Here is a 26,193-nt window from a genome sequence, read left to right on the forward strand (position 1 = left end):
CATGATCATCATGTGCACCATTTTGACCAACTGTATATTCATGACATTTAGTGACCCCCCAGAGTGGTCCAAACAAGTAGAGTAAGTCAACACTTATTCCATTAAAAAGGCATATTTACTGTTTTGTGCTGTCAATGTAACTGTTACTTTGTTTTTCTTTCAAGGTATACCTTCACTGGTATCTATACATTTGAGTCACTCACAAAAATTGTCGCCAGAGGCTTCGCTATCGATGGCTTCACTTTTCTGCGAGATCCATGGAACTGGCTGGATTTCATGGTGATTTCAATGGCGTAAGTACATTTATTCAGTCTAAATTATTTAAAAACAATATTGAGTTGAACAATTGGATATTGTGAAGGAGAATTCACTTTTTACATAGCTAACATTTACTAATTGAATAACTAACTGAAATTTGATTCCTCGAATATACTCCTAACATTCAACAAACCCACTTTTTGTGTAACTCAATTAATGACAAGTTTTAATTAGGGGTGTAACAGTACGCTACAATCACGGTTTTAAGGGGACTTTTTGTTCATTTTGGCAACAAAATACAAAATGTAATGCTGTTTGGCTGTGTTAATATGGAGTGTCTTTGATTTGGATTTTCATAGTCAAATCAGCAACAAATCTGACCTGAACAAATCTGTGTTTTTGGTATGTGAGCAAGAGAACCCCTACAAATAAGACTTGTTCACTCTGCAGTCAATTCCGATTTTTTTGCCCATATTTTTTGCTCATATTTTTTCATTTCAATATGATCAGTGCGATTCCAATTTTTTCTAATCAGACCCAGGCCTCTTTAGTATGTGAATATACTTTTAATTTTCCTGAGGGAACTCTCCTGAAGGAATCAATAAAGTAATATCTATCTATCTAAATCGGATATGTATCCAATGTGCCTGAATTTTGAACTCTCCGGTCACGTTCTTCCGACCAGTTTGTTATCAAATAGCTATAAACTTCATAATTCTTTGCCAGAATAGATGGTTGCATAATAAGTAGTTGACAAATGAGCTTAAAACAGGCAAAAATATTGTGTTTTAGAAACTCACCTCAATGTTCCACCACTGCTGGCTTCGATTGCTTGTGCACACGTTCTTTGAGGCAGGTGTCAGAGCAAATGTCCCACAAAATGTGAGAGCCAAAATGCTTGCCCTCTTCCTTCTTAGTCTTTTGCGCAATAATTCGGTTAAAAAAATGTTGATTTTAGTTGCACAAAATCCTTGAAAATGCTACAAGTGCTGCAGGTCTGACACCTACTAAAATTGGAGCCATGATTACTTCCATAAACACTGCAACACGTCTGACTTCATGACTTCATGCCTGCATGTGAGTGAAATTGTGTTCACATTACACATTGCGTTTCAGATTTGACAAAAAAAATCGCAATCGGACACTCTACCCTGCAGTGTGAACCTTGTGACTTTTTTCATCTCAGAAAAGCTAAAACTCTCAGATAAACACACATAAGCACAGCAGAGACTGGATTGTTTAGTAAAGTCCTTGTATCCGTCCCACTGCGGTCGGCTTTGGCTCTGGTGGGACGTTGAGAAGATGATCAAACCTGATTTTGTAAAGGTAGTAAACGTTGTTACAAGGTTTACGTCGGTGAACCAGCGAAAGGGTCATAATCATTGCCAGAGGGGAGCAGTGAGGCAGGCTACCTGCCCGAACGAATTGATCCAATTTACACCCCTGCAGCGTGTACCACGTCCAATTACCGGCACACTGGAATTTCACCAGTACCAAAATGTATTTTAAATGTTTGATACTTTTCTAAATAAAAGGGACCACAAAAATAGCACTATTGGCTTTATTTTAACAAAAAATGATTATGATACATTAAACATAAGTTTTTTTTGCTATAAAAGAATAATTTTGTCATTAAATAACAGTGAACATACTAGAACACTTTACTTTTAGTAAGTAAGCAAATGGGTTACAAAGGGTCTTAATTTGGCTGCTGACGCATGCAGTAACATATTGTGTCATTTCCCATTCAGTGTTTATAGCTCCACATTTATCCATCCATCCATCCATTTTCTACCACTTGTCCCGTTCGGGGTCGCGGGAGGTGCTGGAGCCTATCTCAGCTGCTTCGCCTTTATCATTAGGTTTAAAGCCAAAATATGTTCATTCTCACTCTTTACTGTGCTATGTGTGCTTGTGTTGACAAACATAAGCTGCGGCATGTATACCAGCATTGTCACTGCGGCGCACATCATCTCGATGGAAAAAAAAGTAACAGTATTTTTTTAAAGTAGTATAGTACCGTTTTTAATTTATTAGTACCACGGTACTTTATTAGTACCGTGGTATAACCCTAGCGTCGAGTCAAATAGTCGACTATTCTAAGACACTCTTAGTGTTATTTGCTGCTAGGGGTGCTCAAAAAATCGATTCACATCTGAATCCTGACTCTTTATTCCGATTCCAAATCGATTCATCATTTTAAAAAATCCATCCAGCCATCCATCCATCCATCCATTTTCTACTGCTATTTTTAAAAATCTAATTAAATTGTTTCATTTTTTATTTTTTTAAGAGTTAATTTTTTTAAAGACATTTTTAACCTGTTACCTGTTTTGAAAATGTTTTATTAAAATTACTATACCAAATAATACCTTGCGAGAATTGGTTTGAATTGAGAATTGTGTTAAATCGAAGATTGATTCTGAATCAAATCGTCACCCCAAGAATCTAATTGTAAGGTGCCCAGATTTTCTCACCTCTAACAGTTAGTTATTTTCAAAATGAAATGTTAACAAGCTGCAAACTGCTAGCAACTGCATTTACTATTAAACAAGATTCTCCTCGAAAATGAAAAATAAAGAATATGATGGATGAGTTTCTTTTAAAGAAAGTGCAACACTTCAAGACAAGCACAACTACAACAGTTTGAACAGCTTATTATAGTATTTTTAGTTGTCCTGTCAAATGATGAATCAGTCACACTGTTGAGATATGATTAATCATGATTAATCGCAGTAAATACCATGCTTGCATAATTTAAATTAACTTTAAAAAAAGACCCCAATATTTTGACACAAATGCAATTTAACTGTCTGAATGTCATAAACATACATTTCCAAATGTTTTACTTGAAAGTAATTTATTTGTTCAGAACTTGGTAATAGTTGTATCTAAAGTCCCAACGAACACACCAGTCTTAGTCTTCTCACTCATCTTTGCACTGACGTATACATTGATCTTATCACTGACCATATAACAACCCGTCCAGCCGTTCAGGTAACCGTCTGTGTTTAAGGTAAAGTAGCATGTGCGCTCGAAATAAATTGTGTGAATAATCTGCGTTGATACATGATTAATGCGATACATTTTTGTGATTAATCACATTCGTTATCTTGTTAAATTTGACATATGTGATTTTTTTGTGAAAAAAAAAGTTCCTAATTGATTGAAAGGCAGCATCAGTATTTCCAACTTGAAGCCCCGTTCCCCGACTCAACTGAACAATGGCGGCACACTGTTTTCGTCTTATCCCCTTGCCTTTGTCAATTTGCATATTTAACCGTGAAGGCTTCCTAACAAGAGACTTTAACAAGGGAAGAGGGTTTTCAAGCTTTAGCTTCTCCCTGTCATTATTGCTCGCCATGAGTCGAAATAGACACATAATGTGATGTACACTTCCTGTCCCTCATTTTTAATGTGTACAATGTCGGAAGAGTGTACCGTACTGAATGTTCCGTACCAAAAAAATCAGATTACAATTTTTTTTTTAATTACCGTTACACCCCTAGTTTCATTACATTTCTTCATATAAAGGTTAAAGTTAACCAAGTGTTAGTGGCAGAGTGATGAAAACAATTCATGTTATTCTTTTTGATAAAACATGTAAGACTTAACAGAATGTACTCATGTATACATTATATTCTTGCATTCTTCTGCAAGAATATGAGCAGTGTACCCATTAGCAATTTTCAATGTGACAAAGTGTTTTTTAAAGTGTGACACAGTGAGCGTTTCCTTTGAGAATATAATATGTCTGGGCCCTCCCCTACCCTCTAGAAAATATGAAAAACATACTTTGTGGATTTTTCTCACCCAGATACTCATTGTAGGAACTAAAATTCTATTTATTTTCCTTTGATGTTAGCTTAGTGTAATGATGCCAGCTATTGTGGCTGTGTTATAGTACGTTGTGTACAGTGTAAACCTAACTCAAAGAGTTGACAGCCCAGGGTTTTTAGCACATAGGCTAGCACTTAACCTTCAATCAGTGGGGATTTGTGATCAACGGTTAAAGCCTGCACGGGATTATATTAGCAGGTTTAAAAAATATGTTTTTCTTTATTTTTCATGTACCTCAGCAAGGGAGGCCCACCTCACACTTTAAAAACCATAGCAATAAATACAAATTTTTGGTCAAATCTTAAACCCATGTCATGTGTAGACACTGCTAGCTAGTTTTATATCATCTCTTGACTCTTAAAATGTTTTTATTGAATGGTGTTTGTGAGGTCAGAGCTTATACTGATAAATACGTTTGCTGGACACACCATAGGTAAACCTGCACAAAAAAGGCTGCCTTATAACATATGCAAGAGGTATGCATTTAACCATATGTTCATATGTATTGATTGTAACCTGACTGATCAATACATTTGTATAATTGTCCTATAAATACATACAGTGGGGAAAATGAGCATTTTATCCCTTGCTGATTTTGTAAATGTATTCCCTTACAAAAATGTGAACTGTCCATGATTTAAATGTTAGGTTTAATGTAGCTTACACAGATTGACAGAAAGAGAAAACAACAGAATAGCCAATGAATAATGAAATAAGTATTGAATTCCAAAGCAAAATGTATCTTGGTTCTTGGTGGAAAACACAAACATCAGACATTTCTTGTTGTTGGTCACCAGGGTTGCAAACATCTCAGGAGGGATTTTCGTCAGAGAAACAAACCCGAAGCAGAATGTTTTCTTTCACTAGCTTGTTTGACAGTATGGATGCTGTTGTAGAGCTCATATTCAACGTTTCTGTGCCTCTGTTCAGTTGAGCTGATACCAGAAAGCTCAATGTTGGTCTCATGTAACCACGTCACATTCTCCATAGCCTTGTCGGAGTACTTCAGGTGTTGATTGTCAAAGGGCTTGTACGTGTATCTTCTTGTGCAGGGGGACTTTGTGGGCTCTATAATATCTCAATCCATTACAGCAAAGAGTGTTACCAATGGTTTTCTTGTTGACTGTGCTCCCAACTCCTTCATCTTTGTAATTCTGGACTGTACCCTTACCTTGCTCACAATCATCCTTACCCCACCAGGTGAAATTTTGCATGAAGATCCAGAGCGAGGGTAATAGACTCTTGTTTGTGAATTATTGCACCAACAGCGTGTATGTCTTTCTCAGCAAGCTTCTTGTTGATGTTCATGTATGCCATTCCAGTATTGTGCAGGTCTACAATCTTGTCTGAGGTATTTTGACAGTTCTTTGGTTTTGCCTTTGGTGATGGAGTGGATGATATTAAAGAGACGGTTGTATTTAAGCCACATTCACACACACAGTGTTCGAATAAACAAAATTAAACTAAACCATCCAGGATTAATTTACATGCTGCATGGGCACATACCATAAAGGCCTACTGAAATGCGATTTTTTTATTTAAACGGGGATAGCAGGTCCATTCTATGTGTCATACTTGATCATTTCGCGATATTGCCATATTTTTGCTGAAAGGATTTAGTAGAGAACATCGACGATAAAGTTCGCAACTTTTGGTCGCTGATAAAAAAGCCTTGCCTCTACCGGAAGTAGCAGACGATATGCGCGTGACGTCACAGGTTGTGGAGCTCCTCACATCTGCACATTGTTTACAATCATGGCCACCAGCAGCGAGAGCGATTCGGACCGAGAAAGCGACGATTTCCCCATTAATTTGAGTGAGGATGAAAGATTTGTGGATGAGGAAAGTGAGAGTGAAGGACTAGAGGGCAGTGGGAGCGATTCAGATAGGGAAGATGCTGTGAGAGGCGGGTGGGATCTGATATTCAGCTGGGAATGACTAAAACAGTAAATAAACACAAGACATATATATACTCTATTAGCCACAATACAACCAGGCTTATATTTAATATGCCACAAATGAATCCCGCATAACAAACACCTCCCCCCTCCCGTCCACATAACCCGCCAATACAACTCAAACACCTGCACAACACACTCAATCCCACAGCCCAAAGTACCGTTCACCTCCCCAAAGTTCATACAGCACATATATTTCCCCAAAGTCCCCAAAGTTACGTACGTGACATGCACATAGCGGCACGCACGTACGGGCAAGCGATCAAATGTTTGGAAGCCGCAGCTGCATGTGTACTCACGGTACCGCGTCTGCGCATCCAACTAAAAGTCCTCCTGGTAAGAGTCTCTGTTGTCCCAGTTCTCCACAGGCCAATGGTGAAGCTTGACTGTCATCTTTCGGGAATGTAAACAATGAAACACCGGCTGTGTTTGTGTTGCTGCAGTCGGACGCAATACACCGCTTCCCACCTACAGCTTTCTTCTTTGCTGTCTCCATTGTTCATTGAACAAATTGCAAAAGATTCACCAACACAGATGTCCAGAATACTGTGGAATTTTGCGATGAAAACAGACGACTTAATAGCTGGCAACCATGCTATCCCAAAATGTCCTCTACAATCCGTGACGTCACGTGCCGGCGTCATCATACCGAGACGTTTTCAGCAGGATATTTCGCGCAAAATTTAAAATTGCACTTTAGTAAGCTAACCCGGCCGTATTGGCATGTGTTGCAATGTTAAGATTTCATCATTGGTATATAAACTATCAGACTGCGTGGTCGGTAGTAGTGGGTTTCAGTAGACCTTTAACTAGTCTGTTCGGGTCAGAAGGGTAGAGGATGAAATACTTGTTTTTACTCAGTCAAATAGAATACTTGGGGACATTATGGGGACATTTAATTTGAATTATCATCAAAGCCAAACAACACTTAAGTCATTTTGGATTCATACTTAAAAAAAATCTCAATAACCTGCAGTCCTAAACAAAAATATCAAACATGCAATGTCTTTTTTTAATGTTTGGTATTTGTTTAGGGCTGAAGTTGATTGACAGTTTTGAGCAAAACAAACAAAAAAAAGTTTTTATGCCTTTTGAAAAATGAAATATGTTTATGTCCTGTTTGGCTTTGTGGTATCATTCAATAACTGCCAGGGTATCGTACACTTGTGAAAGATAAGGACATTGCAATTTTAAAATTTAACATAAAAATCCCTCACAACGAAATAATAAATGGCTAAAATACAACAAAAATGCACTGAAAGGACAAAAATGTCAACCTTTATCGCCTGAGGGTTAATATATTTGTATGTAATTTTCTATGTTACAATAAACCTACTATGAGAAATATGGACTGCACATATATTGGTAAGGGGATTAAGTTACATCATCAGCAGGGGATTACATTTTTATTTCCCCCACTGTGTGTCTTGGTAAAGACAGAAAGTCTTATCCAGAAACCGACAATGCAAGATCTGGTCAAATTTTGCAGGTATACCTACTGTTGTGGCCATAGAGTGTATGTTGACATCTTTTCCTCACTACTCGACTAACAGTGGGGACAACACAATGTCACTTTCCACAGTTGACTAAAAAAATAGCCTTTTGTATAAATCAATCGCTTCTTGAAATGTGATTCCAGTCTTTGGGATGGCTGCTGAGTGCCTGTGTCTGATCCACCTTGCAGGTATATAACAGAGTTTGTAAACCTAGGCAATGTGTCAGCTCTGCGTACATTCAGAGTTCTGAGGGCTTTGAAAACAATTTCAGTTATCCCAGGTAAGACAGACCAGGTGTTTGTGTGGGCGGGAGGGCGAGTCGCCGGGTTGATGTTAGCTGTGTTCTTGTTCCAGTGCCTATCCTCTCTTCTTCCTCATTCGTCCTCCTGCTCCCACTAGTCGGATCGGGCTTCTCTCTCTCTCTTTATCTTCTTTCTTTTTCTCACTGTGGTGTCCCCTCCTGGTCTTCGATGGTGGTGATGGTGTCGTGCTCCTGCACGTCCATGCGTGCGTGTCGTTATTGTGTGTTGTGTGTCATGGAGTTCTGCTCTGTGTCTCGTCCTGCCTCGTTACAGATATATAACAGAGTTTGTGGACCTCGGGAATGTATCGGCGCTCAGAACGTTCAGGGTTCTCCGAGCATTGAAAACTATTTCTGTCATTCCAGGTGAGACTCCCATTTAAACACTAAGGCTGAGCTTAGCTTAGCTATTAGCTTTCTTCATTTTGCCATTCTTTTATTCATAAAAAGAGAATGTAGCAACTTTTTTTTCACTTATTTCTTCTTCTAATCAAAAATGGTAGCAATACATTTTTGATAGGCTTAGCAGTCTGCTGGTAGTCTGGACTTTTAAATAGCAATGTCAAATATTAATACAGTATAGATGTTATTATTCAATATAGATATTATTTATGTTTATGTCAGCTCCAGTGGTCTAGCATGGGTTTCAAGGCGAGTCAAATATTTGCACCCTAACTTATGAACAAGTAATGCTTCTCTGGTGGCATAGCTCGGTTGGTGGAGTGGCCGTGCCAGCAACTTGAGGGTTCCAGGTTCGATTCCCGCTTCCACCATCCTAGTCACTGCCGTTGTGTCCTTGGGCATGACACTTTACCCACCTGCTCCCAGTGCCACCCACACTGGTTTAAATGTAACTTAGATATTGGGTTTCACTATGTAAAGCGCTTTGAGTCACGAGAGAAAAGCGCTATATAAAATATAATTCACTTCATTAATTGGTCATTTTTCGCCTGTGCCCTATTTTTTTGTAATTTCCCCGTTTGTGTCATGGTTCTCGTTTGTCTTTCTTTGCAGAAGGCATGGGTTCGAGTCCTAGACAGGTTTGCGTCGGGAAGGGCGTCCGGTGTAAAAACCAAGCCAAATCCACTTAATAAACTCTAATAACATCCTTATCCCACTTCTGACATTTCCTGAAAGTTTCATCAAAACTGGACCATAACCTTTTGAGTAAGCTATGTTGATAACTAACCAACTGACAAACCACAGCGGAATACAAACCTCCTTAGGGAGGTAGTTAATCAATAGGATAGACACATTTCTAATGTTGTTTCCAAACAGGCTGAAAGAGGGTTCACTTTTTGAATTGGTCTTAGCACCTTTATTATATAGCTTAATGGTATAAATGGAGTGAACCTTCTTGTCAGTCATTCACTCCCTCTGTCTCCGTGGGTGGAGGCAGGGCCGCTAGCATACGCATAAAGTAATTCAGCCTCGTAACTCAAGCTTAAGGTAACATTGTAGAAAATATCAAATCACTTGTTCCTTATCCCATTTCCGACATTTTCTGAAAGCTTCCTCAAAATCCACCTGTACTTTTTGAGTTATGTTGCTAGCTAACTTAACAACTAACTAAGTAAATGAGGTCTGCGAATACAGAATCTTCTGTCGGAGGTAATTAAATAAACTCAAACAATAAATGTATTGAGTAGTTTATTACCATTTTTACTATTGTGACAAATAAATCTTGTCAGGCTTTCCACACTGATTTTAAGGCTGAAAGCATAATAGCAATATTTACCTTGCTTGTTTTATACAAAATAATTTAAGAACAAGAATTATAGTAAGAAAAGTTTAATTGTAATATTGAGATATGCTACTAAAGCACAAAGATTGTTACACGAGTTTAAAGGGGAACTGCACTTTTTTGGGGGAATTTTGCTTATCGCTCACAATCATTACGAGCGACATGACGATGAAGGTTATTTTTTGGATTGTAAATGTTAAATAAATGCGATCAAAAGTTCGCTTACAATGGAGCCTATGGGAGCCATTCTATTCTGCCTATAAAGCTTTTAAAAAAACACCCTAACACATCCATTGAGGTTTTATATACATGATGTAAGTATATATGTAATGTAGTTACAGGCACATTTACAATAACATTTAATATTTACATGTTTTGATCATTTTAAGCATATGCGCTGCAATAATTTCAAAAACGCATCACGGCGTTTGCTTTTTTTTCTTCATCACTGATTATTACTCACTGTAGACTTTATATAAAACATCACTTACTGTGCTATGTTTGCTGTCATTAGGATGCCGACTGCTAGGATGTTCATATATTCCCATTTAGATTGAAAAATGTCTCATATTCCTCACGAAGAAACTGGGTGGGGGCAGGGGTGACCAAGCGTCTTTTCGTGTCGTTCTCGCCAGTTTCGGGTCCTAAGTAGCTTTCAAAGTGTACCAACTTGTCGGAATACCTACTCAAACTTCTTCTGTCCAGGTGAGATGCATGATTTATGATCTACAATAAACTTACAGGGAACAAGGAAGCGAGAAAGCTGTACACCACTCGATGATGTAAACATAGGTACCTACGGTAGTGATCACGTTGCCTCTATAAATAGTTTGTCTGCATTAGCGCTTATAATAGCAATATCACTAATACTTGGTTAATATTCAAGTCACAAAATGTAAATTGAGTATTGTTGGCGCTTTTTGAATGGTTATTTATTGGATTTTATGGGCAAAATAAAGGAGCTCTCATTGGCTGCGCATTTATTTACAAGTTAGAATGCATTAAAAAAATCCATCTGTCGTCATGTCTCTCATAATGATTGTGGACAATAGGCACAATTCCAAAAAAGTGCAGTTCCCCTTTAAAATCATATAATGGCAAAAAATAAGCATATGGAAATTAGCTAGCTTTTTACATTATCTTGACACATTGCCATTTTGGCAAAACCCTATTCTAGCATAGTCATATGACTGTCACATGTCAACCACTCCAAAATGTTTTTAACTTAGGGACTTACAGCAGCTGTATGTCACGGTGAGGTAGATGCTTAGAGGGCGCTCATGTTTGATGATTGTGACTCTTCCGCTTACTTGTTCAAACCTTCAGGGTACGCACATGCACGAAGAAAAAGAACACGGCGCAAGGGCGTTTTTTTTTAAGTGATTTATGGTCTCGTACACCTGTTTAAACTCTGCACGGCGGCCAATGCATCTGTTTTTAAGGCTGTTAGTTTAGTACTGTCATTGAAACACCACAGTGTAAACAGAAAAACAATTGTGGCTAGGCACGACTACATCAACTGTGTTTGTCTCATCAGTGTAAGTAAACATCATTCTAAGAAAAACTGAAAGAAATAGTCAATATTTCTCAGGCTATAAATGGCAGCAAAGCTGTTAAGGCAACTGCAGCAACACTGCTCGCCCCCACGCTACACCACTGGTCAGCTCGTTGTGACAAGTTGAAATATGTTTGTGTTCTTTTTTTATGTTATTTTAGGTGCAGTTGATAATATCTCGAGATGTTTACCAAAGTCACTTCTTTAGACTGCCAAGCCTAAACTGACTGCAGATCAGTGCTGCATGATGCTTGGAGACACATGCTTTTTACAAGTTTGGCTTCAAGGGGAACTAATGAACTCTTTTGTAGTTATTAAAATGTAATTTGTCCGAGATTCATTAAACACAAGAGTCCATGAAAAAAAAAACACATATCCTTGCACATAATGTACATACACACACATACATACACACACACACACACACACACACGCACCCTATAAACACTTTGCATGTTGGGTTGGAAATTGTTTATTAGTGGGAGCAATGGTCCTCATGGCAGTTTTACAGACAGGTGATACACAGTGAGCATCTTCAGCCTTGGCGTTTAAATGACCTGCATGGCACCTCTCATTGCTCTTCCTCGCCTCTCCTCTCTTTCTCGTCTCCACCTCCTGCTTTGTGCCCCTAATGTGATTTTGTTGAATGGAGGCTAATATTTGAACTGCAGCTATTCGGGGATGTTTCCTAAAACGTGTCACACTGATTTATCTGCAATTAGCCTGTCAGCCATTCAGTTGACTTCCAATAATGGCCAACATTTTAGACATTAAATGTACATATTTAATCCAAATTCACATGTTCCTTTAGTTCTTACTTGATTTCTTTTGTATGTGAATTGTGCGCGACCTTAGTTCCCTAAGGCAGTGGTTCTCAACCTTTTTTCAGTGATGTACCCCCCGTGAAATTTTTTTTAATTCAAGTACCCCCTAATCAGAGCATTTTTGGTTGAAAAAAAGATATAAAGAAGTAAAATACAGCACTATGTCATCAGTTTCTGATTTATTAAATTGTATAACAGTGCAAAATATTGCTCATTTGTAGTGGTCTTTCTTGAACTATTTGGAAAAAAAGATAGGTTTTTATTTATATTTAGAAAGGATTTTTGAATTGTTGCTATTTTTAGAATATTTAAAAAAAAATCTCACGTACCCCTTGGCATACCTTCAAGTACCCCCAGGGGTACGCGTACCCCCATTTGAGAACCACTGCCCTAAGGTTGATTAGAAAGGAGAATTATCAAATTCCTCTTCCAGATCAATATTTGCTCTCTCTCATGTAGAATGCTTTACATAAGGGAAAGAAAAAATTATATGCAGGTTTTTTCTGATGGAAACATCCCATTTAGCTGCTGTGATTTTAGTCTTTTGTTGTGTTTTACCTGTGCTAAATATGTTGAATATGTACATTGGATGTATAAGATGAAATCATTTATAAAATACAAATGCATGTTTGATACTATACAAGAGATTACATTGAAAATAAAATTCTCAATATTACAAAAAAAAAAACGAGGGTAAAAATTTAAAAAATATCACGTTCGATATGTTGGTTACATACTGTAGGTACATTTGCACATCCTAAAACTTTTATTTTGTTTGACAAAAAAGTGAGATAAATAGAAATACTGTATCTAGGTTTCTCATTTCTCAAGGTACAGTTTTGATACACCTACATCAGATGTCTATTGCACATTAAAATAAAATATTTTCTTTCTTTGTCATAATACTTTGTTTGAGGTTTTATCTACATGCGTTACATACAGGTAAAAGCCAGTAAATTAGAATATTTTGAAAAACTTGATTTATTTCAGTAATTGCATTCAAAAGGTGTAACTTGTACATTATATTTATTCATTGCACACAGACTGATGCATTCAAATGTTTATTTCATTTAATTTTGATGATTTGAAGTGGCAACAAATGAAAATCCAAAATTCTGTGTGTCACAAAATTAGAATATTACTTAAGGCTAATACAAAAAAGGGATTTTTAGAAATGTTGGCCAACTGAAAAGTATGAAAATGAAAAATATGAGCATGTACAATACTCAATACTTGGTTGGAGCTCCTTTTGCCTCAATAACTGCGTTAATGCGGCGTGGCATGGAGTCGATGAGTTTCTGGCACTGCTCAGGTGTTATGAGAGCCCAGGTTGCTCTGATAGTGGCCTTCAACTCTTCTGCGTTTTTGGGTCTGGCATTCTGCATCTTCCTTTTTACAATACCCCACAGATTTTCTATGGGGCTAAGGTCAGGGGAGTTGGCGGGCCAATTTAGAACAGAAATACCATGGTCCGTAAACCAGGCACGGGTAGATTTTGCGCTGTGTGCAGGCGCCAAGTCCTGTTGGAACTTGAAATCTCCATCTCCATAGAGCAGGTCAGCAGCAGGAAGCATGAAGTGCTCTAAAACTTGCTGGTAGACGGCTGCGTTGACCCTGGATCTCAGGAAACAGAGTGGACCGACACCAGCAGATGACATGGCACCCCAAACCATCACTGATGGTGGAAACTTTACACTAGACTTCAGGCAACGTGGATCCTGTGCCTCTCCTGTCTTCCTCCAGACTCTGGGACCTCGATTTCCAAAGGAAATGCAAAATTTGCATGGTTGGGTGATGGTTTGGGGTGCCATGTCATCTGCTGGTGTCGGTCCACTCTGTTTCCTGAGATCCAGGGTCAACGCAGCCGTCTACCAGCAAGTTTTAGAGCACTTCATGCTTCCTGCTGCTGACCTGCTCTATGGAGATGGAGATTTCAAGTTCCAACAGGACTTGGCGCCTGCACACAGCGCAAAATCTACCCGTGCCTGGTTTACGGACAATGGTATTTTTGTTCTAAATTGGCCCGCCAACTCCCCTGACCTTAGCCCCATAGAAAATCTGTGGGGTATTGTGAAAAGGAAGATGCAGAATGCCAGACCCAAAAACGCAGAAGAGTTGAAGGCCACTATCAGAGCAACCTGGGCTCTCATAACACCTGAGCAGTGCCAGAAACTCATCGACTCCATGCCACGCCGCATTAACGCAGTAATTGAGGCAAAAGGAGCTCCAACCAAGTATTGAGTATTGTACATGCTCATATTTTTCATTTTCATACTTTTCAGTTGGCCAACATTTCTAAAAATCCCTTTTTTGTATTAGCCTTAAGTAATATTCTAATTTTGTGACACACGGAATTTTGGATTTTCATTTGTTGCCACTTCAAATCATCAAAATTAAATGAAATAAACATTTGAATGCATCAGTCTGTGTGCAATGAATAAATATAATGTACAAGTTACACCTTTTGAATGCAATTACTGAAATAAATCAAGTTTTTCAAAATATTCTAATTTACTGGCTTTTACCTGTAGATATCATAATCAATGGTGGATCGATGGTCCAGGAAACACCTTAGTGTCAGTGAGTATTTTTGATAGTGAACTTTTTCTGCATCGGAACTGTCATTTCAAAAATGCGGAATTGCGCCAACCATCGTAGTTTTGATGGTCCTCTGTATTGGAGTAGTGGGCAGACCTATTGTTTTTTGGTATTTGGAAAGTAAGTAGGTATTTAGTAATTTTATTATATTTTTTTTAACCTGAAAGACCGAAAAATCGAGGATGGTATACCTTAGCTGTAAAGAAGCAGGACCATATGCGGTCACCCCCGCAGAAGATATATTAAGTCCTCAAAACAATGCACCTGCAGGCTACATTTCTATTGCTCTTTATTATATACATTAGTTATGGTAAGAAATCGGAGGATTCCACTTTCGATGCTAAATCTGTTACAGAGCTTCACGCTGCATTCACAACTTTACTCAACGATTTCATTGCACTGTTTTATCGCCATGCAGTACAGTAGCATGTCATTTAGTGACTATAGAAGTTGATACATGCTTAACAGGTACTCGCTGTTCCTCTTGTCTAAACGCCGCACTGAGTTGCAGGACAGGGAGACGATCAGGAGTGCAGATACAAGCTCGCTAGGTAGCTTACTTGTTGTTGCCTCCGTTCACTCCGAGCCACAACGTTTCCGGCTGTCCACTTTGCTGCTAATCATATTTGGATGATTACAATCCGTACACTGTTAGTTCTGAACCAGTTGTAGTTCTAGAGTATTTATTAGTAGCCAGCAAGAAGGTACATTTTTGACTTGACGGATGTAAACACAGGTCACAACACCGGAAGTATATTACCTGAGGGGGCGTGGCTATAGAATAGAGTTGCCGAATCGATAACGTTTTCTGAGATTTTTGCATGCATGTTGTACAATTTTACATAACATTTTAATGATAATAATGTTAGTAAATTATCTGCTAAAAAAAAAAATTATGTGGTACGCCGCTAAATGGGATATGTAAGTGTCAAAAAGACAGCCAAAACAAGTTGGTAGTTGAAATGCACCGAATTGCAGGAAATGTAGTCTTGGTTTTTTAAATTTTTCTTTTGGAGGTTTGCGTGGCAACACTTTTCCTCCATTTTTTCTCAGTGTTCCTCTTTTTTTTTTCAAAAAGTGTTCACATTCCTGGAATATGCAGAATATATGCTGATCATCGAACGGCTAGAATACTGGGAGAAGAAGGTGCAAATATAATGATTCAGCACGCGCAATGTGATTTTTCAAGACAAACTGTTTTGCGGGCGCTATTTTGAGTCTTTATTTATCATGTCTGATGTCTGCGCGCAAACTGGCACAGTTACTCACATGGCTGTGAGAAAAGAGGGGATCACGCTGGATAGACAGCTGGACAGATCAAGAATCTTCAGTCTTAATAATAATAATAATAGTAATAATAAAGTCTTAATAATCAGTCTTAGGTGTGTGTCAACATATTTAAACTGTCATGAATAAAGAATAATATAGACATATTGTCTATTCAGCAATATGATTTTATAATGTTATAGCTGCTAGATGACTTAAGGAGTAAAAATTATAGTGTGTGCTGCATGATAACAACATCGCATGCAGGTTGGCGAGCACAATAACATGAATTTGGAGGGAAAAGAGTGTTTCCATGGGCACATAATGGCGGTAATACATGCAAAATCCTCATTTAAATAGGGCGGTTTGCACCACTTTTGCACTTATCAATTGTACACACATTTTTAGTAGATCCCACACAGCACGCCTACTCATAGTACGCACAAATTTATAGTTTAGCACGTGTTATTTGGATCTTTGTAGATCAGGCCCTTAATGTCTTAATGGCAGTAGAGCTGCAACATTTAAATTGATTAATTAGATTGGGTAAAAAAGCTTTGATTTATATTATTTTGCTTTAAATAATTGTTTAATGAGTGTAATTAATAAAAATTAGTGATGTACATAATTTCCACAGGGCCACTGCATGTGTGTGTTGATGCCGTGATCTGTGTGGAAAAATACAAAGATAGCTGCAGCCCTAAATAGCAGTAATAAATTAACAAACATGCCTAATGGTCTTTTCTTAATCAAAAACATTTGTATCCTTGTACAAGCAAAGAGAGATAAATAACATACTTTTTCTCCGAGGTTGTATTGTAATGACATCAACAAGAAGTTTGTAAAGAAGAAAAAGTGAGATACCACTTTTAAGCTTTTTTGTATTCGACAAAGATTCTTGGTACGGTAAATATTGCAACATTAACACTCAATTCAATGTAACTTATACGAGTTTATGCATTTTATTTGTATTTATCCATGTGTGTGAATGTGTGAGTTTGCTTGTTTTTATGAATGTGTACATGTGTGTGCGCTCGTTGTACGTTATCAGGCCTAAAGACCATTGTGGGTGCCCTGATCCAGTCTGTGAAGAAGCTCTCAGATGTGATGATCCTGACCGTCTTCTGCCTCAGCGTCTTTGCCCTGATTGGTCTCCAGCTCTTTATGGGGAACCTGCGCCAAAAGTGTGTCTTCTGGCCAATCAATATGACCGACCGGTACCTACCCAACGGCTCCAGGGGCTTTGACTGGGATGAATACATCATGAATGACAGTGAGCCATTGTGTTACTTCATGAAATAAGTATACACAGGAAAATGTCTAATTCATTTTTATTATTAGGACTATTGATGTTCAACAAAGCAAACTCCAAAGTAAAAATAAGAAAGTTCATTTGAGGCTTGAGGACGCTCCCCCCACTCTCCGCCGCAATTATTAATAGCATTGTCTATAAAATAGTTATAAGTACACTTCTGCCATAACATTGTATCCCTATTAACATTAAAGAAAGCACAAAAAAAATAAATACAGTCGATCAACTCACGACAAGGAATAACTTTATTACCATTGTTTTTAGTCTATAACAGAAAAGTTTTTTAAAGTGCATCAATTTGTCTGAAATTCAAAGCAAAATGAAATCCTTATTTAAACTGAGTAGTCCTGAGTTCATCCCCGGGCTCGGGATCTTTCTGTGTGGAGTTTGCATGTTCTCCCCGTGACTGCGTGGGTTCCCTCCGGGTACTACGGCTTCCTCCCACCTCCAAAGACATGCACCTGGGGATAGGTTGATTGGCAACACTAAATTGGACCTAGTGTGTGAATGTGCGTGTGAATGTTGTCTGTCTATCTGGTCTGGCGACTTGTCCAGAGGGTACCCCGCCTACTGCCCGAATGCATCTGAGATAGACTCCAGAACCCTCTGCGATCCCAAAAGGGACAAGCGGTATAAAATGGATGGATGGAACTATAAACATTTTTGACTGCTTTGAACCATTTGATACTAAAAAAACTAAATGCAAATTGACCAGCAACATTATCTCAGGAGCACAATATATAAAACATATTAACCTACAAAAAAATCTATTAAAAACAATGTGCTGATTTTTTTTTAATCAAAATGAGGAAGTCAGGATTAATGGTTACAATGAACATGTTTTGTAGTGCACAGCTTTTCGAAGTGGGTTTTGAAGCAAGATAATGCATGATACTGATAAAGCATGTTCCTCCGGGTCACATGCGACCCCAACTATTTCAGAAGAACTTTGCATGCTCTCCCCATGGCTGCGTGGGTTCTCTTCGGGTACTCCGGCCTCTTCCCACCTCCAAAGACATGCACCTGGGGATAGGTTGATTGGCAACACTAAATTGGCCCAAGTGTGTGAATGTGAGTGTGAGTTTGAATGCTTGCCTGTTTATTTGTGTTGGCCCTGTGATGAGCTAGTGACTTGTCTTTCACCCAAGTGTAGCTAAGCTAGGCTCCAGCCGCCCTCCCTGTGACCCAATAAGGGACAGCTGTAGAAAATGGATGAATGGGTGCACTATCTGAACGTTCCGGACTTTAGGTGAAGTGGGCTCAGGCACGATACAATTAGCCTCGTGTGTAGGAAGGGTCTAGATCAGGGGTCCGGATCCGGCCCGCCAGCTTCCAAAATCCAGCCCGTGGGAAGTCCCAAGTTTAAAAAAAAAATAATAATAATAATAATGATATATATATATATATATATATAATTTTTTTTTTGTATTATTATTATTATTTAAAATCTATCCTTTCTAATCCATTTCCTACCGCTTGTTATTCTCTGTGTCTCCTAGCCGCTCAGGCAAATCATATTGTCGAACAATGCATTTTACCATCGATAACGTGACATCATCGCGCTTTGGATATATATATATATATATATATATATTTATATATACAGCCCGGCCTCCAGACAAATTTTTCGGCCCCCAAGTCAAAAAGTTTGGGGACCCCTAGTCTAGATGGTCGGTAAAGTAACACATGCCTTTTTTCCCCATATTTACATGTACTATTCAGGTGTTCACTTATTTTTGCAATTGTATGACAGCTAGGAATGTTAAAATGTCTCGTTTATAGAAAGAGTTTGAGCCTGGGAAAAATTTATTTGCTAATTATTTACAACTTGGAAGTCAGCCAGTACCACAGAACACATTGTGTTTGACTTTGGAGGTTTTGCTCTACTTGTAGGTCACACACAGCTTGTCCTTGGCCTGTGACTAATGAAGGCTTTCTCTCTATTTTTCTTCCCATAGCTAACTTCTATTTTTACCCTGGTCAGGAAGACGCGCTGTTATGTGGAAATAGTACGGACTCGGGGTAAGTTTGTCGTTTTACTCACCCAATGCTCATCTCTAAATATTAACTAGACAAAATATTAGGTATGCATGTGCAATCTAATGAACTATAAAACAAGGGCAAAAACTAATTTACTTTACAAAGATAATACTGCTCATTATCAGAACAGTGTCCATTTAACAATATGCATCATACTGAGTTGTGTGATACATTATGACAATTACTGAATATTTTGACAAACCTGAACCTAAACATTGTACTAAGAAAAAGTTAAACATTGTACTAATATAAGCCAATTCAAGAAACAAGTATACAGAGAAATTATGAACTAGCACGGTGCCTAATATTGTTACGTAACAGGGGGTAGGATCGAATAAGCACTGCTTCTACCAGTTCCCTTTGGATTTTTAACTATTTGAGTGCAAATGTTATTGATTGTGCTATTGATTTTTTATATGATCAAGATCAGATTGATGGATTGAGTTCTGTGGAAGAACATTTGCATTTAAAGATTCTGGATATCAAGACAGAGTTGCGCTTATAGTGGTAGGATTATCCAATCCACTTTATTTATATAGCACATTTAAACAACAAAATGTTTCCAAAGTGCTGCACAACAATATTAAACACAATTAAAAACAATATAAAATAAATGTGATTAAAAACAATTTCATTATGAGCTTTATCTTACTAAAAAACAGTTACAGTAACAATGTCCATTTTATGTTATCAATGCAGTAAACTGTAATCTAAACATGGAAATTAAGCTCCACCCTTCTGAATGCAAGTGCTCCAGCAGACATTTGCTCCAGTGATGACGTCTCACGGCGATCGGAAGAACGACTTGCCATGGCTGTGGACTTGGGCTTCTCATAATGTACACTTTTCTTCGGCCATTGCTGCTCGCTATTTTTCCCCCGCTTGTGGCTCAACTGTAAATGAACGCAGCCACATTTTCCCAAGCTATGGATTGGACCAAGGGTCAGACAGGACGCGTGCACGTTAATAGCGCGTCAAAAAATGTGTTGTTTAAGAAAATTACAGTAAAGTGTTTACTATCTCGTCAACTTTGACCACCCTAGTCTGAGTCAATCAGCTGAGACAGAGAACACAGTGCTCTGTGATTGGTCCGCCATTAGCCAAATTGTGCTGTGCATGAGGTAAAGTGGGCAAAGCAGCTTTACTACTGAATAGACGGCTGGTAATATCAAATAAATGTTATAATACATTTTCTACAAATGTCTAATTTCCCAGATGCACTTAGAACATAGTTAGTGAACCGCAGAGTGGCGAGGGAACACTCAATGTTTAGGATTAAGAACATGCCATACCATTTGGTGAAATTATTTAAACACAAAGTGGATTTGGCAAGTGAGGCCAGGCCGTCTTCTGCACTTGGCATTGGAATGTAAATACTTACGAATGATATAGTATTTATATGTGTATTACATCGGGTTTCTATGCTGTAAAGGTAATGCTGTCTATGTCCTGTGCGCCTGTTTTAGAAACTGCCCCGAGGGTTTCACATGCATGAAAGCCGGAAGGAACCCCAACTATGGTTACACAAGCTTTGATAGCTTTGGATGGGCCTTCCTTACTCTTTTTCGTCTCATGACCCAAGACTTCTGGGAAAATCTCTACATGCTGGTAATAAAGTGGCAGCTTCCATTTTTCTGGACATGAAATTTAAACGTTTTGACCCTAACGTTGTCAATCTTTTTTTTTTTTTGCTGTGTCTGTTTTGTGTCAGACGCTGAGAGCGGCAGGGAAGACCTACATGATCTTCTTTGTACTGGTCATCTTCGTGGGCTCTTTCTATCTGGTCAATCTCATCCTGGCTGTGGTGGCCATGGCCTACGAGGAGCAGAACCAGGCCACCATTGAAGAGGCTGAGCAAAAGGAGGCTGAATTCAAAGCCATGCTGGAGCAGCTTAAAAGGCAGCAAGAAGAGACACAGGTGGGGCCAGCTGCCCTGGTGCTGATACATCCTCTCGTGCTTTGTGCTCATCGCGATCTTCTGTTCTTCTCAGGCTGCCGCCATGGTGACGTCAGCAGGTACCGTATCAGAGGTCGCATTGGAAGATGAAGGAGGGGGTCATCTGTCCCGCAGCTCCTCTGAAGTTTCCAAACTGAGCTCCAAGAGTGCCAAGGAACGTCGCAATCGCAAGAAAAAATGGCGTCAGAAAGAGCAAGAGAAAGAGAAGGGTGACAGCGAGAAGGTTGTCAAGTCTGAGTCTGATGACGGCAGCAAGAGAAGCACCCTTCGTTTCCCAGGAAGCCGTCTGGGCAGGAAGACATCGATCATGAACCAGGTAAGGTATATGTGAATTTAAATATAACCAGTTAATGTACAGTCTTATCTAATGAAATGCAAGAGCTGTTTCATAAAGTATGCCTTGACAAAGATAATGATGCTCAGTGTTGATTGACACTGTTAGAGAGGTGTTTATTTATTATGTTTATAAAGGTGGGTGTATTTTGCAGTAGGCTGCAGCTGCACTGTGTCCTATTGAAAGCTGTTAATGCTACAGGTCTCCAAAGTCAGCTAACTCTCCACTCGTCAGCTTTTTACCCTCTTTTGGACATCATTTAAAGTATGGTGCATCTTGAGTGGTTAAAATATTGAGCTTAAGTTTCAATGGACCTTTGTCCTTGTGGCTTCAAACCCCACACCTTGTATGCTGTACATATACAGTATGTTGTCCTAAGGTTGGTTGTCCTCATTTTCCAGCAGGCCATATTGTACTGAGCAGCCAGGACGGAAACACATTAGAGTTAATTTTGACTGCAGTTTTTATTTCAATTTTAATCTTAGTCTTTTCACAAAAATGTATTCAAGTTTTAGTCATCTAAATATAATAAAGTTTTAGTCGACTGAATTCTTCAACATTATAATCGACTGAAATATAAAGTATAACGTATCTTTAAAGTCTTCTTCAAATCACTTTTATAAAGTTTATTAAAAAATATCTCAAAAACTAAATTCACAACAAGACCTGCACTTCATGAATATATAAATAAGAACATTTCACACTAACCTTACTGTTTGTCATTATTTTAGCTAAAATTATGCATTTTGTTCAAATGTTGAATAATATTTGATTAAAATGGTTATATGAAGAAAAAACTAATGTTACTATATATTGTGTATAACTACACTTAGGGCCTGGTTTACTAAATGTTTGCGTGTACTAAAACACGTGCAAACCTGATAGCACACGCAAAGCTGATTTACTAAACATGTCCAAAGTGGATTGCGTCTGAGCAGAATCAGGCGTGCAATCCATTTTGCGTCTCTGTCTTCATTACTATACAAAATATATGCTGATCGTCAAAACGCCCACAATACTGGGAGGAGAAAATGCAAATATAATTATTTAGCACACGCTATGTGATTTATCAACACTCGTTTTTTAGCACGTGTCAGAATGACGAGCAAACTGACAGATCCACACACAGCTGCAGGATCAGAGCTTGCGCTGCACAGTCAGACAAAAACCCTCCGTCCTATGTGTGTGTCAACATTTTGGATGGTCAGAAATAAAAAACATTAGACATATCATCTATTCAGCTGCATCATTTTATAATTTTATAACTGTTGGAGGATTTAAAGGGGAACTGCACTTATTTTAGAATTTTGCCTATCATTCACAATCCCTATGCAAGACATGAACACGTCTTTTTTTGGTGGGGATTTAAATGGAAGATGCGGCTAATGGGAGTCACCGTTGTAGCCTTCAAAGCCCTCTAAAACAACAATATGTAATATGTACAATATTTACAATTTTTGGTCATTTTAATCATTGCCGAGAGTAATTCCTTGGCAAATTTATTTCCGGTTCCATAGCAGCGCACTTCCGACTGCTGTCAACAACATTGTGTCCTACTTCCGGAATCAAACTAATCATGGCAGATTTGGTAACAAACAACAAAGACGACTATTTTTGGACAATTGAGGGATCACAACCTTATATTTTTTAATCTGAATATATGGAGGATGAACTATTGCTTCTAGAAGCGAGCAAGAAGGAAGGGTGAGACGTTGGAGCAGACGGAAGCCGGGAGAGTGAGGGGAAAGTGACTCGAAGCTGTAAAATGTGGATTTTGACGCCATGCTATTTCGACATAAATGGAGTGCTTACCCCAAACAAACCAGAAAAAACGTACCCGGCCAGCTAGACCAAAAAGACAACTGTCCATCGAGTGAGTCACACTTTATATTGATCATCATACACGCAGCACGCCATGCATGCATCATACGCTGTCCGGCTCACTGTGTACAAACAAATCATAATATGTGGGCTAATACTTTACAGATACTGTAATATGATCGTTCATGTTTTTTAGTCAGTACAGATTGCATACGTTTCATGTTGACATAGTTGCTAGCTCATCTCTTTCCGTAGCTAGCTTTTACAGCTAATACCGTAGCACGCCGATGTGTTAGTACGCTAGAAAAATTGTTCTACAGTGTTTGCTCTTACATTAACAATGTCGCTACAGCTTGGTTATTATACAGTTACGGCACAAGGTATTGTTTACAGTTTTTTAATAAATGTTTTTAATATTTCAAAGGTAGAATTGATTGTTCCCATTAGCTGCGTTGCTAGTCACCAAGAACAAGCCAAATTTTACATGTTAAAATGCAAACAAACAAAAGATAAATTAAAAAAAAAAAAAAAAAAAATAAAATTCTTGTCTCTTATAATTATTGTGAACGATAGGCAATATTCCCCCAAAAAAGTGCAGTTCTCCTTTAAGGACTCATTAAACAAAATTAAATGTATGCTTTTTTGTGTAATTTATTTTAATGACATTCGTTTATTTCACAAACTATATAATATTAAAATATTTCTTATATGAAAAAAAAATTGTTTAAGTAGGCATTTTTTTTAGCATCTTGAGCGGAGTAAGTGCAGCCTCTCTCCAATGAGCGCAACTTCAGCTGTAAAGAAAAAATGCTGTCAATGTAGATGCACTTCAGGACAGCTTCGAAAAAGTAGTACATGACGCCATGAATGTGCAATAAATTAGAGTTTCCCCGGGGTGATGCCCTGTATAGGACACGCCAAATCCTCATTTAAAAGAAGCGGTCTGCGTCATTTAACAATTAAATTGCACACAACACACTCACTTATAGTACACGCAAATGCACATGCTCTTTACCGCATGATGTTTGGATCTTCGTAAATCAGGCCCTTAGTGTGCACAGTTGGCGTCTTGTCCACTGTCCCATTTAAGTACAGCAACCAGTGTTATAAATCTAAAAAGTATTTATAGCTCACATACCTGTCTTTCTTTGTGTGTTAGAACAAAAAATGACAAATCTGCTCCTTTGAGTTGTCAAGTTGTGCAATTTACTGAACCGTGTGCAGAGGACATTGATTAAAGTGCATTGTACAGGTATCTTACTTATCAAATTGCTGGGCAAGCTCGCTCATGGTGTTCTACAAAAGTAGCGGTCGAGTAAGCGGTCTTGCTCCTGCTCTACTGTCTTTAATAGTAACAGTATTTCTGTACCGTATGAGTAATTTCCAAATATTATCTTTGGCCTACTTACTTTTGCGTAGATGTCCGGATGGTTAGCCTGCAGACAGTGTGTCTATATGGCTTCCCCTTCTTCCAGGTGTAGAAGACACATTGTATTGAGGAGTGTCACAATACAGTAGGGATGTAACAATATGAGAATTGCATATCATAGTTATTGTGACCAAAATGATCACGGTTATCTTTATTATTGCGGTTTTGTTGAATGTGCTCAAAAAGTACTTATACACACTAAAATATTTTGAACAAGTTATATTTTTTTAACATAACAAAAACAAATGGAAAAGCCACAATTTTGCATGTCTTGTTTTTCTTCTGCTTCACTTACTGTATAGTGTTTAAGTCTTCGTGTTTTATCTGTTTTACTGGCTGAGCTTTAATTGTTTTAAATATTGGTTTGTACTGTAGCACTTTAATATTTATTTAAATGAAAGGAAAAACAAAGACAATTTATTATATTTAGGTATTATTTCTGGCAGGCGTTGTGTTCTATTCTGTTTAGCGGTCCTCGAACGCACGTAAAAACACCCCCTTCTCGTATTCTCATACTCTAAGGGAAAGATCGATCATCATAATTCCGTACTGAGAGCACAGCTCAGCGTTCAATGTGCACAATTGACTGGCTTAGTCGCTGTGTTTATATACGTTTATATTGGGTATGTTGTTTCTTAATGAAGAAAGGTGTTCATGTCTCTTGTTTTCATGTTAGCATTTAAGCTATCAAGCTGGCACTAGTCAGTTCGTGAGTTCATCAGAGTGCAGTTATCAATCTCGGTTTTTCAATCATTTTCATTTACAAGAGTAATATTAACTGTCAAGAATTTTGTTGCGGTCATCATTTTTATTGTTACACCTCTACAATACAGTCTTGTTTTCCCTGTGAAAAATCTTAACACCTTGCCTTACAAATATGGTAGTACTGATTGGATCTCCTCCGTTATTTACCTTGCTCCTCTCTCCCTCATGCTGCTGTGATTGGATAGATTTCTAACCTGTCCCACCCGCCTAACGACAAAATAAATATGATTGTATTTCGTCTCTGTCAACATTTTCGTCTCGTTTTATTCGTAGACTAAATTGTCAATTAAATTTGTCATTGTTTTCGTCAACGTGCATTTAGCGACCTTCTAAATAACCTTTCCAACATTATGAGAGCCATATAATAATGCTGAGCCAATCAGTGGCCACGATACTGAACGGCGCGCTCTGATTGGTTTGATCTCCTGTAGTGGCCAATACTACTGTTGTTTTGATATTTTTACTTTCTTTGCCGTTTTTATGCTTGAAAATGCTAGGAACAAAAGAATTGTGGAATATGTTTTAAAAAAATGAAAAAAATGATCTTGGATGGAGTGAAGCTACAATATTTGAAGCTCCATATGGTGAGAGACGACTATAAATTATATTTATTACAATGGCATGCAAATTACATGGCAAATTATGCAAAGCAGATGGTGATGTGGTTGTGGCCATCCTGCCCCCTAGACCCACAC

The 26,193-nt window shown here is 38.2% G+C and overlaps 1 protein-coding gene across 3 annotated transcripts in view; it reads left to right on the forward strand.

The window, feature by feature from the left end:
- Window positions 1-26,193, forward strand: part of LOC133570876 (sodium channel protein type 8 subunit alpha-like) — a 118,605-nt gene that overhangs the window by 52,264 nt on the left and 40,148 nt on the right. For 2 of the 3 annotated variants that reach the window (XM_061923640.1, XM_061923641.1), the window contains exons 4-11: window positions 1-81; window positions 165-293; window positions 7,741-7,832; window positions 16,892-17,113; window positions 19,111-19,174; window positions 20,659-20,800; window positions 20,904-21,110; window positions 21,184-21,465. The exon at window positions 1-81 is cut by the window's left edge and continues 10 nt beyond it. In XM_061923640.1, coding sequence (XP_061779624.1) covers window positions 1-81; window positions 165-293; window positions 7,741-7,832; window positions 16,892-17,113; window positions 19,111-19,174; window positions 20,659-20,800; window positions 20,904-21,110; window positions 21,184-21,465 — 1,219 coding nt within the window. Of the gene's footprint in view, window positions 82-164; window positions 294-7,740; window positions 7,833-8,127; window positions 8,220-16,891; window positions 17,114-19,110; window positions 19,175-20,658; window positions 20,801-20,903; window positions 21,111-21,183; window positions 21,466-26,193 lie in introns of all 3 variants that reach the window. The other variant, XM_061923639.1, reaches the window with a different exon arrangement.

The sequence above is a fragment of the Nerophis lumbriciformis genome, linkage group LG28 (genome assembly GCF_033978685.3).
Source record: "Nerophis lumbriciformis linkage group LG28, RoL_Nlum_v2.1, whole genome shotgun sequence".
Lineage (NCBI taxonomy): Eukaryota > Metazoa > Chordata > Actinopteri > Syngnathiformes > Syngnathidae > Nerophis > Nerophis lumbriciformis.